We start from the raw sequence: 12840 nt of genomic DNA on the forward strand, positions 1-12840 counted from the left end.
TAGATAAAAATAGAAAGGAAATTTCGTTGAGGCAAAACGTCAAGATAAATCTAATCAAATCAAAGTCAATCGCAAGGCTCAATCGAATGCTATTTGTTTAAGGTTTCAATTATCCCAGCAAACAATCAATCCCCCCCTTTCCCCAAAAAAGCAGACAACTAATTTGCCAAATTTAACAAAAGTCCAGAGACGACGACAGCGAATGCTGCGCAAACAAAGTTAATTACAATAATGAAGCTAATTTAGACCAAAAAAGAGCAAAAGGGAAAACCACAAATTAGGCCAAGAATAACGGGCAAAGGACTTTTTGCACGTGGAGTGGTTGTGGGGTTTTCGGGATGAAACTTATCTCAATCTGAGACGCATTTTTCAGCGTACTCTGCTCTTTGTCAAAGTGCTTTTGCGGTTTTTAATACCCCCTTCCCCCACGCCAACCGTCTTGAGGTCAACTAATAATACTTTTTGGCTTTTATAATTTATGGCACGGTTCGCCGATACAGCAACCCCTATTTTCCTTTATTTTTAACCCAACCCACTAACCACTTTATATTTAATTAGTGCGTGCGGTGGTTCCAACCTCTTTCGGTGCGTGAGAACTCGCGACAAAGTTATTAACTGCCACTAATTATACATTTCTCAAGTGATACGCATTTATATTCAGGCATTTTCCTTTTTTATATGTACGAAATATATATACTTTCTTTCGCCACTGGTCCTGGTTCCTGGGTCCTTGCCATAAAAAGCTTTCCTGGTAATTAATGCTACATTTTTCTCCTCGTTTCGTTTTGGTACGCGACTCTTTGGCGCTCTCGTCTTAATTACACTGGATTATAAATATTAAAAACGGAAGCAGTTGCCAGTAATCAGGACATTGAGCAGCAGCTAAAAGCAAGTGGCAGCCATTTTCTGCTGCACTGTGAGAGAGAATTTGAGAAATGGCTGCTTAATGAGACCCGTGAACGGGGTTAACAAAAAATTTCGGATATCAGGTTAAACTAATCTGAAAGCGAAGCTAAATCTATATTTAAGAAATGCAGTAAGTAGGACAAATTTTTGGCCATATAACAGGAGAATACTTATAACTTAAAAATGTCTTTCCCCTAACAAGAAACCATCACACACTTTACGTCCCCTATGTAATATTAAAACGGCTGTACCGTGATCAAGTTACAAATATATGACAACAGCTGTTGATGTCAGGTTTCGAGGAACATCAAAATCTCATGTTGCCAAGAACATTTTCAATCTGTAAAAAAGAATGGAGCTGAAATCCATTTGGCAACAGCTGCTTATAGCACATAGAGAGCTGAAAAGTATACAACCTTCAAGGAACTAACATAACAAGAAGCATCAGCATTGTAAAGTGTGTGAGAAAATCAGGTCTAAGACCAACGAATGATATTAAATAGGCATTTTGAGCAGCAGACAATGCTGAACAATGCGGCGTATACGCAATATTGAGTGTCACCCCAGGCATTCTTTCAAGCCGTTTTCGCCACTTAAATCGCCCATAATAATGCAACCAGAAACAGCATGAAAAAAAAAACTACAGAACTCTCCTGTACTTAAGAACTTGTATGACCGAGGAACTCGACATATGCCAAGGCAAGGCAGCTGGGTACATATAAGTGGAGGTAGAATTCCAACAGGAAGGGAATTGCAGCCATGCCCACCACTTCACATGGAGTTCGACCGACTCAACTTTGACATTTCTGTCTCTCGTTCGGACTGCCTCGAATTTTCCGCACTGCTCTTTCCCCTATTTTCCACACCCCCCCTCCACTATTCCACCACCCACGGTCATTTCCCTGGCACACACAATGGTATGTCCACGGCATGTGGCAGTCAGATGTGTGGGCGTGGCGTTCAACTTGTTTTTGCCGCAAAATGATTTATGACAATGCATTGAAAAGTTCGTTCTAGGCTGTCAACAAGGGAGGGGGAAATGTCAATAAGGGAGCCCAGCTAGACCAGAGGCGATAGAATTGTAAGAAGGCAAGTCCTTAGCAGCACAAATGTGCACAGGAAAAAAAAAAAATATTTTATATTATATATTTAGCCTTAATAAAGGTCCTAGCGCTGGGAAAACGCTTTTGTCTAATAATTTAGTTAAACGAAATTATTAAATTAAAAGGCTTCATATTTTCCAGTGTAATCTACGCTTTTCAATCTATTAAACTGATAGCCATCTCTTCTTCTCAGCTAACAATTTTTATCTGATTTTCTATTTGCAGCTAGAAACTGTTTAAGGCCTTAAATGTGGAAGCAAAATGTCAGGGTAGCAGGCAGCCAAATGCCAATAAGTTGTCATGTTCCGACGACAGCTGCAGCATCTCGCACATCCTGGCACATCCTGATCCTGCCGCATCCACCCACATCCCACATTCCATATATATATAGATATCCTTCCCTTTTGCCGGGGGCCACTTACACTTACACGTTCGTTGGGAATGGCCAAAGACTGCGGGCTTCGTATTACGGGCGACATTCATACACATTATTCAGGGATGCAGTGGGTGAATGGGTGAATGGGTTGGTCTAGGACGTTTCTTGCTGGCAAAAGGAGTCCTGTCCTGACGTCTGAGCACGTCCCTCATATGCCACAAGAAGCTGCACACGCTGACACATTAATGTCCGCAGCGGAACATCCAGTCGCACCTGTCCTTGCCCACCTGTATATTCTCCTCTATATTTTCCGCCCCTGGAAAGCCCTCAAAACTATCCCACCATTTCCGCTGCCATTGTCGTATTTGTCTTATGAACTGTCAAACTGACATTCATTGACGCTTGACGTGTAATAAACGAAACGAAATGAAATGAAATGGTCGGGATGGCGGGGGTTAAATAAGTATGATGGGCGTTCCTCATTGCAAATATCATTTTTCAACGCATTTTATGCTTGCCCACGTTTCATACTTCCAACATGATTTTATTTATTATAGAAACTAAATTAAATTGATGATCTTTAAAAAATGGTGCACATTTTCTTCAACTTAGATGCCTTTACAAGAATGTTTATAAAGCTAATGCAATTTCCAGCAAAAAGTAATGTTGTTCAATATTTAAACGTTATAAAAATGGAGTTCAAGCCAAAGAAATAGTATTGAACATATTTACAATAAGCTAGCAATGTAGTTCCTTGCACTCCAGTTTGAGGTAATTGTGAAATATAACTCAATCAACGGGAGTGGAATTTCGTTAGCTAAAAACCATTCAAAATTCCAAGAATACTAGCAGCAGCCACCGAAAACCGCCAGGGCTAACAAAGCATTTGGAAATATTTTCGGGGTGAAAGGCAGTCGAAAATGTGGATGGGAGAGAGTCGGAGAGAAAGGTGGAAAACGACGGATAACAGATTCAGGTAGATGGCCATGGCAAAAGTCCGAACGAATTTTTGCACAATGCAAACATAATGAGTTTGGGGAAATGCAAATAACTCGCAATGGAAATCATTATTGAGCACTGAACCAGACGACAGCCGGGGCGCTTAGAAAATGGGCAAATACGAGAGTTTGGGCTCCAATCCTCACTGGTCATCATGGTGGCGGCTCCGCACACAGGAGGAGTTGAAGTTTTTCCCGTTCACTTCGGCTGCATTGCCAAGAATTTTCCCCACGGGCTTCGGTGCAGCGCCGAAAGTGGAAAATGGAAAAGAAAATGTTCAAGACCCAGTCCAATTGTGCAGTGCACAAAAATAAATTATCTTTATAAATTTGAGCTTTAAATTGTCTCATTTAGGGAAAGCGTAAATCATCTATTACCATTTGTAATATCTTAGGCTACATAATCTAGTTAAATTATTACACCTTCGATTTGAAATATTTACGAACAACTGATTTTTGCGCTCAGTGCAATCATAGGCAGTAATGGGCGACGGCATCTCATTGTGAGTGGGTGAGAGTCGGGCGATAATCGTTAAGCGATTGCGCTTCCTTTTCGTTTGTTTAATGAAGTGTTTAAAATTTACGATTCGAGCTAAATTTATTGCACTCCGCGAAGATATCGAATGGAGGAAGTCCGTCCACGCGGCAACCCCACTACTCGAAAATGAAAAATCTCAGAGGGGAAGATGGGAAAAAAAAAAGGAAAGAGGAACAAAGGAATCCCCTTTGATGGCTGCTCAGGGAATCAATCTTACATGTGCTCCAAAAGGGGGAGTTACGGGCAGCAATGGTATCCTTGCTGATTGGATGACGAAATAAAAACGTTGCACACAACGAGATTGTTAATAGCACTCTGTACTCTGACTCTCTCTCTCGTCTATATACTTTTACCCCAAAAACAAAAAAAAAAAGTCTCGTTTGGTAAGCCAATTACGTGGATACCACACAGGGAGCAAAAACAAAAGGACAATAAAGGACTCGCTCGTAAATGCCATCAAAGCAGCTGAGCTAAGCAGAGTGACTCCTTCGTCGACGAGTTTGGTTGGTACCTCCACTGTTACGTTACGTATACGCCGCGTTGATTTTCAATAAACCTCACAGGCAAACCGCAAAAATAGCAGCGGAGGAAAATAAACCAAACTTGATGGCAGCACAACACAAATTCTTTGCATACTTTTCCGAGCCAACTCAAGTGGCAAGCCAACGAACGACAGCACTTGATGAGCTTTCCAATTACATTTAGCTGTGTTGCCTGTTAACTGTCTCTTCCGTTGGCCGGATAAGGAATTAACTGCCGGCCTCGTAAAAGCCAAAAGCAAAAATGGCCCTCAACTGATTTCCACTGCTGACTTGGCGTGTGGACAATAAAAATTATCATAAGTTTCCTATCCCATGTGGGAAAACCACCTCGTCCATCCAGCAACTGCAAACGCAATTTGTGTAATGAAAGTCAAGAGGTTTTACCGATGTGGTTTTGTCTGAGCACTGAGAGCAGATCAAATCTTTTAGCAGGCTAGTCAATTGATTAAGGGAGCGGCTAATGAAAGGCTGGTTAAGTGAAGGAATAAGTGATTTGTAGAGAATATAAGAGATTGTATCTGTACAAGAAGTGCAGTTTGTAAAAATTGTTATATAAGGTTGAGCTAACATTAATTGTTATAATCAAGTCAACCGGATCTACATTTCAGCAGCTTGTCAATCGTCAGTAACTCGTAACAACGATCGGAAACAATCGATTGGAACTTGTAAAATTATTTGTTATACAAGCAAAGTTTTTGCTATTTCAAAATCTTTGTGAAATGGCCAACCGTATGCAAGGAGGAGCCTGCTGTCCTTCAAGTTGTCAGCCCACCTGTTCACCCTGTCCACCTTGTCCGCCCTGTGATGCACCGTAAGTTGAATGTCGTTTATGTTTTTTCATTTCTATAATCTCTATAAAGCCTGGTGCGACTGAAAAAACTGTGGCCTGAGCCCTACAATCCCTGCTCCTTCAAGAATTGCCTGATCTTTGGCGGTCACGATGAGCCCTACATTCGGCCTTTTGATCCCAAGGAATGTGCGCGAATGCGTCGCAGTGATATCGACCGATCGCTGGGTTATCCCATTGGCGTTGTGTCCGGTACGGTAACTGTAAAGGTGGGCATTCCGAATCAGGAGAGCATCCGCTTTGCTTCAAATCTTAAAGCATTTGCTCACTCCTATTACACTCGTCGCGATGAATGGAAACCGGAAACGATCGACATGGTGGTGGCCGAGGGTCAGGTTTTGTTTAACGATTCAGAGAACATGTACCCACCAAATACATCAGACATGCCGGATATCTACGATGAGAATGAGCAAAAGGTGACGCGCCACTTCAAGATCAACGAAATTGAGTTTGCCATGGAGTTGGAGGCGCCCTTTGAGATCTACGGCTACGAAAACGTCATACGCAATCTTCGCAGAATCTTAAGAGCCTTCTTCAAGAAGGCCAAGTACGGCGTGTTCTTCACACCCAGTTGGTATCTGCTGATTTGGAAGGAGAAAGGTATTTGGATGGTGCTCGATGTAAATGGCAGGGACAGAACTACAATGAAACCGAACAATGAAGAGGGATTTCCTTTACTCTTGGCTCTCAAATCCTTTGATAATGTCGTGTGGCTGATCAAGAAGGAGAGCGATCTGCATAAGAATGCCAAGTTTTCAATTAGAGAAATCCTCGTAGTTCGTATGGCCACCCCTGGAAGTACGGGTCAAAGTTGGGAGCGAGAGCACGGTATGCGGATGAGCCAGTTCGATGTGATTGCCTCCGATTATGCCTATGTCAAGTCTAATCTCCATCTTACCCTGAACTCAAAGGATGCGTTGAGGAATCGTAGTGCTCTACCTGTGGCCGTGGCAACTGCATTGGCTTCCAAGATCGATCATCCGGCCACGTGGGACCAGAAAATGTACGACAAGGTCATGTGCTACGGCGTTAATATGTGCAAAAATTGCTGGGAACCCTGCGGGGATCTTAGTAAACCCATGGATCTTGACGAGTTTCCACGACAGATTCGCATGGGTCAGTTTGTGGCCGAGATTATGCTGACTCCAAATGTTTACGAGGGCTGGTGGAAGTGTGTGCCCATGTACAAGTTCAACGATTTCCATCTGATGTTGGAGAAGGCTCTCAATCAAAACGACTATGTGATCTTCCAGATCAACAATCAGATGTACTCGCTGTGGAAGAAGACGGACTTTATCTACTTGATGGATCCGTATCGCCACAATATAGTGGGTCGCATTTTGGAGGAGGGCGAGGATCCCAAAAGTGCCACGGTTCGCATGTTCGGCAATATGGATCGTCTGCTGAGTGTTTTCCATCAGATCCTACTGGAATCAAATCGATCGGCTGTATTCCATATACACACGCTCCGGATAAGAAATATTACGGAATGTCCGCCGGGCACAGCTCCTGCCCTACTGCCTCCAGATGAGGATGTGGAGGTTAGATCGCTCAATGAGAATATCCGTTTCGATGAGAACTACGACAAGTGCTTGGAAGAGCTGGGTGAGATTAGCGATTTCGAGGAGGATTTGGTCTCCGAGATCGAACCCATTGTGGAGGTCAGTTCCTCGGAGGAGATGGTCGAGGAGGAGGAAGGCGGTGGCGGTGGTGCTGTCGAGGGAGGCGAGGGAGAGGAAGATGATGAGGATTAACCTGGGGCCAATGAATATTTCCATTATTGAACGAAAGAGCTCGAAATTGGTGTAGTGTTTCAACGCCTCCGAATATTAAATGAGTAACTGGATTTACAGTTTGCACAATAAATTTATCAATGTAAAAATTTGACATATATAAATTGGTTAATATAAAAAACATTGATTATTCAATTGTTATTTTATACAAGTAGTGGTAGTGTGTTAAGAACATCGTTTATGTGGTTCATATTATTCAGCAAGTCCCTGTTCAGTAGCATCAATTTGTCACTTACATCTTTTCTACATTCAACTTTGTCTCAACATGTTATCCTTTCCGCAGGACTTTTCTACCACCATTTTTAACAAGCGCGACACGAGGACAATGTGTTTGAGAATAGCAGAAAAACGAGATCTTGCGAGGGCGCGCGTAAAACATTTTGAATTAAATGTCACGTTGTCGGTGTAAAGTCGCTTGTTCAGCGACACAATGACAACAGCAGGATATCTGGCTAAAATAGTCGCAGGACGCGTGGCTCCTTGAAGCGTTTGGTATCTCTATGTTATTGCCACCACTCGACAAGCGATGGGCGGCAAGAGTGGGCGTGGTCCGTGTGTGTCATTAAAAGCAGAGCAGGTAAAGTGGTGGCAAGAAAAAAAATGTGTGTGTTGCCAGCGGCCTGCTGAGCAGCCTAACCATTTTCCCATTTACCCGAGGATGGTTACTCCTGGATGGAAAACAGAACGGAGAACAGAACACACTCTGGGGCATCAGTCACTTTGACAGCAGGTTACCTGTGCCACCAGTTCGCTTCTTCTTCGTCTTCCCATCTCACCTGTGCTTATTTGCATGGCTGACAACAGCTACATTGTTGTTGCACCCGTAGACATTTCTGTCTTTATTTTGCATTCGAGAGCTGGATTTTCGCTTCTACCCAGCTACGCTACGACATTTCACAAAAGTCGACAGCGCGAAATTAATGGAAATTTAAAAATTGCATTTTTCGACATCCGGCGGCAGGACGAAGGAGAAAAGGATACGGAACTGACATTGCGGTCTCGCCTGTCGCTGAGAGATAATAGAGACGACGCGCTGAGTAAAATCGTTTTCAAAATGACCATTTCTACCTTTCAGCTGGCTTTAACTGCTGCTTTTTGCCTTCAACCATTTCATAATTAATTAATTGAGTATTCGGCTTACCTGCAACGACAAAAACGAGAAGAAAAATTATTGTTAGCTTTGGTTTTATTATGCACATTTCATATATTTATTATAATAAATCGCATTCACTCAAATACAATTAAAATTTCATCAACTGAACAATTAAAGTGCAAAACAACTTTTTTTTTGTGTTGTGGCATATCCTTTATGGGTTTGAATTTTTTCGCTGTTTGCTGATTGCATTAATTTTTAATTTTGCGTGTAAATATCGTTCCACTGCTGGGAAATTGTTGGTGCAATTAATTTGTAGTTGCACTTGTGCCACGCCCCCTGCTCAACTGTGGTAATTAAACTACTGCGACTGCCACGCCCTCGCCGCCCACATGGCGTCATATGTTAGCGACGGCCGAACGACAAGCTATGCAAAACAAAAACCAGAAACCTCGAAAGAAAAGCCGGAAAAATAAAAACAATGCATGGCACTGGACACACACAGGACAGTTGTGGGAAAATTGTGTGGGGGAGTGTCGCAATTTTCCTGCTAAGTGCACATGATAAATTAATGATTGAAGGCCCGTGTGTGTTTGCTGGCAAATCGAAGGTAGACCGGCACCTATGACAAAGTGATTAATTGTCAGACTGTGCCCAGCAGTGGGTGGGGAAATCAGGGCGTTGGATAACTAGAGCAGGCACATATATCCATCGAACCATCACAGGTAATTGGTGCAATTTTTGACGTGCCAGGTCCCAAGAAACCTGGCCATGTAAATAAACCTCGGTTCTAACACCCCACCTCGACATGTTAAGTGATACCCCCCAACACTTTGGACTTCCCACTTTTGGCTGCCACAAAGTCAAAGCACACGTCATTAAGGCACACATTTGAGAACTTCTGATTAATTGATTGGGCAACTTTTGTGCCTGGATAAACAGCACTTTTAGGCAGGCGAAAAGAAAATATAACGTATACGCAATGTTACCGTAACAATGTGTTAAAAATTGAGATAATAAAAAGCTTACTTTCAATTTCACAATTTAATGTATAATTTATTATAAAATTTAGGACTTCAATAAGTTACATGCAAGTTTGAATCAACTTATTAAAGCCAAGAATTTTTTAACTAGTCTCCAAATCAATATTATGTAGTTTATCATTCGTAACATTTTTGTATGCCGCTTTAAAAACAAAAGGAAAAATTGTACATTTTTAGTTCAACACAAAAACCAGGACCACAAATACTGTATAAAACAAATTTACATTAACTGACAATGACAGTTACTATGTGTAAACCATGGATACATGCAAATAATTCCCACTGCAAATGCAACAACTTTGACAGCAACCAACAGCAACAGAACCACAAACTTTGCGATTTTGCAACTGAATCAATGTGCAAAGGCAAAAGTTTTAGGCCAAAAACTTGGAAGCCCTTTTACCCTAACCCAAGGGCATTCGAAAATAAATTTTGGATTTAGGAAATTTAACAATTAAATAATATAATAATATAATAAATAATTTTAAAAACAGTATCTCTAAGTGCATTAAAGCAATCAAAATAAAAACCATTAAACACACTTAAATATATCGATTTGTACAAGTGAAAACCATATCCTCACGCTCCATTAGGCAGCGATGTTGCCAGGGGGAGGAAATGCGTTTTAAATATATTGCATTTTTATGCAATAAATTCTAGTTTGGTTGAAATTAAAGTCGAATCAAATTGTTGTTATTAAACGATTCTACTCTCTGGAGGGAAAAAAATGTAGAAAATCCAGCTAATATGCAAATGTTTGCTTTAACCTGCAGGCGGGCATAAAACAAATATCCCAAAGAGTTTCATAGATACAATAAAACATAGAAGCATACAAAAAAAGAGTGGAAAACAAAGCAGGAATAATAACGAGTTTTATGGGAAGGATTTACATACATGTATGTATGCATGTGTGTGTTTGGTGTTTGCATGTGGAAGGATATAGCTCCCACAACAACTGCAATTGCAGCTAAAAGAAAACTCTGTTTCATGTTTTTCTTTATTTTTTTTTTTACGCCACCACTTCAGTTGCAACAATAACAAGGAAACCGAAGTAGGACTGTTCTTTGGCCATGGCATCATCATCTTTTCGAGTCCTTTGGCATGTTGGCCATAGAATCCTGGCCGCAAAAAAGCAGTCCCGCAATTCACTGTCCCTGCACAGTCAACGGTATTTGCATGTAATTAAATTTTCCACTCGGCAACTGCTAACTGCAGCTGCTTTCTCCTATTTGCCCAGAACTGAATAAAAAGTGAAGTCTAGTTTGGTGGTGGCACTGCACGAGTTTTTCCCCTGTGTTTTCAACTTTTTTTTTGGATCAGAAGGTGACCGCTTCATGTTGGCCAGAAGTTCTGCCATTTAGTTTGTAATGGCCGCAAATGAGCAAGAATGGTTATCGAAACTGGACGTGAAGAATACAAACGTGGGAATTGCAATAAAAATATTTGGTTAGAAAAATTGTGCAGGAAATTGTCATAAAAATGTAAAAGCAGTCATTTTGGGTAATTGAATATATTTCTCGTCTCAAAATATTATGACGACTAAAGTTTTATTTTGGGGAAATGAAACACAATATTCTATTACTATTGGTGGTGGGGTAAAAGTGCTACTATGGATAAATAGTAAAGTAACTGATTGCTGATTACTGCTAGTCATCTCTAATATAGTATATATTTAACTCTTTTCCAGATTCCTATCTCAAATTGAATGGGAGCTCATAGCCAATGAAGTTTTTTCCCCTGACCTTTGACCCTCAATCGTGCGAAATACAATTTTCAATTATCGAGAGATCTGTGCAATTTCCCTGCCACCCCACAAACAAATGCAAATCAATTTCCCGGCAAGGAGCCAGCAAGGCAATCAACTCGCCAGCAAAAGGAGACCAACCAGCGAAACAATGCCAACAAAAACGGCCAATAAAAATAAGCCAAAAATATAAACAACAATTGGCTAGAGGCAACCGCAATAGCAGAACAACACAAACATTTCACATGCGAATCAAATGTGGGCGTGGCAGCAGGGGCTGGCCAGGAGCTAGATTGAAGCACAGTAAACATTTGGCCATTTTGCCGAATGAACTTTTTATGAGGCCAAGCGAAAAACATAGCAGTGTGGCAGAAGCCAACAGCTGAAAGCTTATCCCTGCTGAACAATTTTCTTGGCCACACCAATTTAATGCTGCTGGCTCAGCGGTGGGCGGCAAAATACCGAAACGAGCTGAATCGAATTCAATTCCAACGAAATACTCCACATAAAGCAAAAATTTCTATTAAACCAAATGGTTGCAAGCGCATAATAAAAGTCAAGGAAAACGAAAACAATGGCGCAAATTATTGGTGGCCAAAAAAATGGGTAAGTACACTTATTTTTCTGGGGGAAAGATAGCTACCAAAACTGACAGACAAACACAGAAGTACATTTTTGAATAAAGTATCCTGTTCTGTGATTTCAAGGACAAGTGACTTTAAGCAAATGATGATGAGAGCTAGTTCGCATCAGCAACATAGTAAGTTTAATTCTCATTGAGTATAAAACTAGGATACGTGAAAATTTGATCGGTGAATGCCAGCTGGCTCCTTACCAAGACACTCAAATAGAAAATATACTGCAGGCCACAAAAATAAACAACTTCGCTCACAGATACACACGCACACGTTTGGGGGGGTAAAACGCACTTAATGAATAAGGTGTAGAGAGAAATGTAAACAGATACTTAACCTCCAGCAAAAGAAAGGCTACAAGCGAAATAAAAATCAACAGAAGTGAGATTAGGGGTGTGTGTGTGTGTGCGTGTGTATCTGTGTGTGTGAATATGTATGAAAACAGCAAAGTAAAGCCAAATGAAATAAAGGAAAATGTAAGCAAATAATAAAAGGAAAACAGCTAACAGCTAAGCGCTTTTCCTTTCCCCGCCAGCAGTCCAAAAACCTCAAAGACCAACCTCGGAAACCACTTGGACATGAAAACGAACTGGAGGTGTGTGTTTATCTATGTGTGCGGTGTGTGGTGTGCGTATATGAGCACCTTAATGAGAGTGTCTGTGTGGGTTTTCCAACATATAATTAAGTGTCTGGCAAAGCGCAGCAAAGTCACGTAATTCTATTTAAGATTATTTAATAAAAAGCACACGATGAGAACAGTTAATTAACATTTTCTCTCGGCTTTCATTTGCATTTGTCTTGTTCCCATTCACTCAATGTACGTACTACGTGGCGCATGAGTAATGTCCAAAAGTTGCAAATGCTTACCATTGCCACTAAACTTAATTAATTACTTCGCTACGCAATATGATGTAATAAAACCGAAAATTTGAGTAATTACCTTAGATTAGTACCCACCATTTTAATTTTGAAGGCCTACAACGAGGCGTATACATAATATTTACAAATATGGCTAGTCATCTTAAATATGGCTACAGATTTCTTTTAGTCTCTCACTTAATATAGTTTTTAAGCTTCAATCATATTAGCAATAATATTTAATGGTTTGCATTTATAAAAAGAATAAATGTTTGCCTTTTGCATGAATGAACCTCCGTTTTACTTTATATTTTGTCTTTTATCATGGCCATACATCAAAATGAACCTCTAATCCAGAACGGAA

At 40.8% G+C, this 12840-nt stretch overlaps 2 protein-coding genes across 5 annotated transcripts in view; one reads left to right on the forward strand and one right to left on the reverse strand.

The window, feature by feature from the left end:
- The window catches only part of LOC120450058 (protein alan shepard), a 121394-nt gene that overhangs the window by 72544 nt on the left and 36010 nt on the right, over positions 1 to 12840 (reverse strand). The gene's annotated exons all lie outside the window — the stretch shown is intronic.
- On the forward strand, positions 5066 to 7238 carry LOC120450061. Its single transcript, XM_039632833.2, has 2 exons — positions 5066 to 5274; positions 5324 to 7238. The coding sequence occupies exons 1-2, from the start codon at positions 5183 to 5185 to the stop codon at positions 7062 to 7064; spliced, it is 1833 nt and encodes a 610-aa protein (XP_039488767.1). The 5' UTR covers positions 5066 to 5182; the 3' UTR covers positions 7065 to 7238.

The sequence above is a fragment of the Drosophila santomea genome, chromosome 3L, assembly GCF_016746245.2.
Source record: "Drosophila santomea strain STO CAGO 1482 chromosome 3L, Prin_Dsan_1.1, whole genome shotgun sequence".
Classification (NCBI taxonomy): domain Eukaryota; kingdom Metazoa; phylum Arthropoda; class Insecta; order Diptera; family Drosophilidae; genus Drosophila; species Drosophila santomea.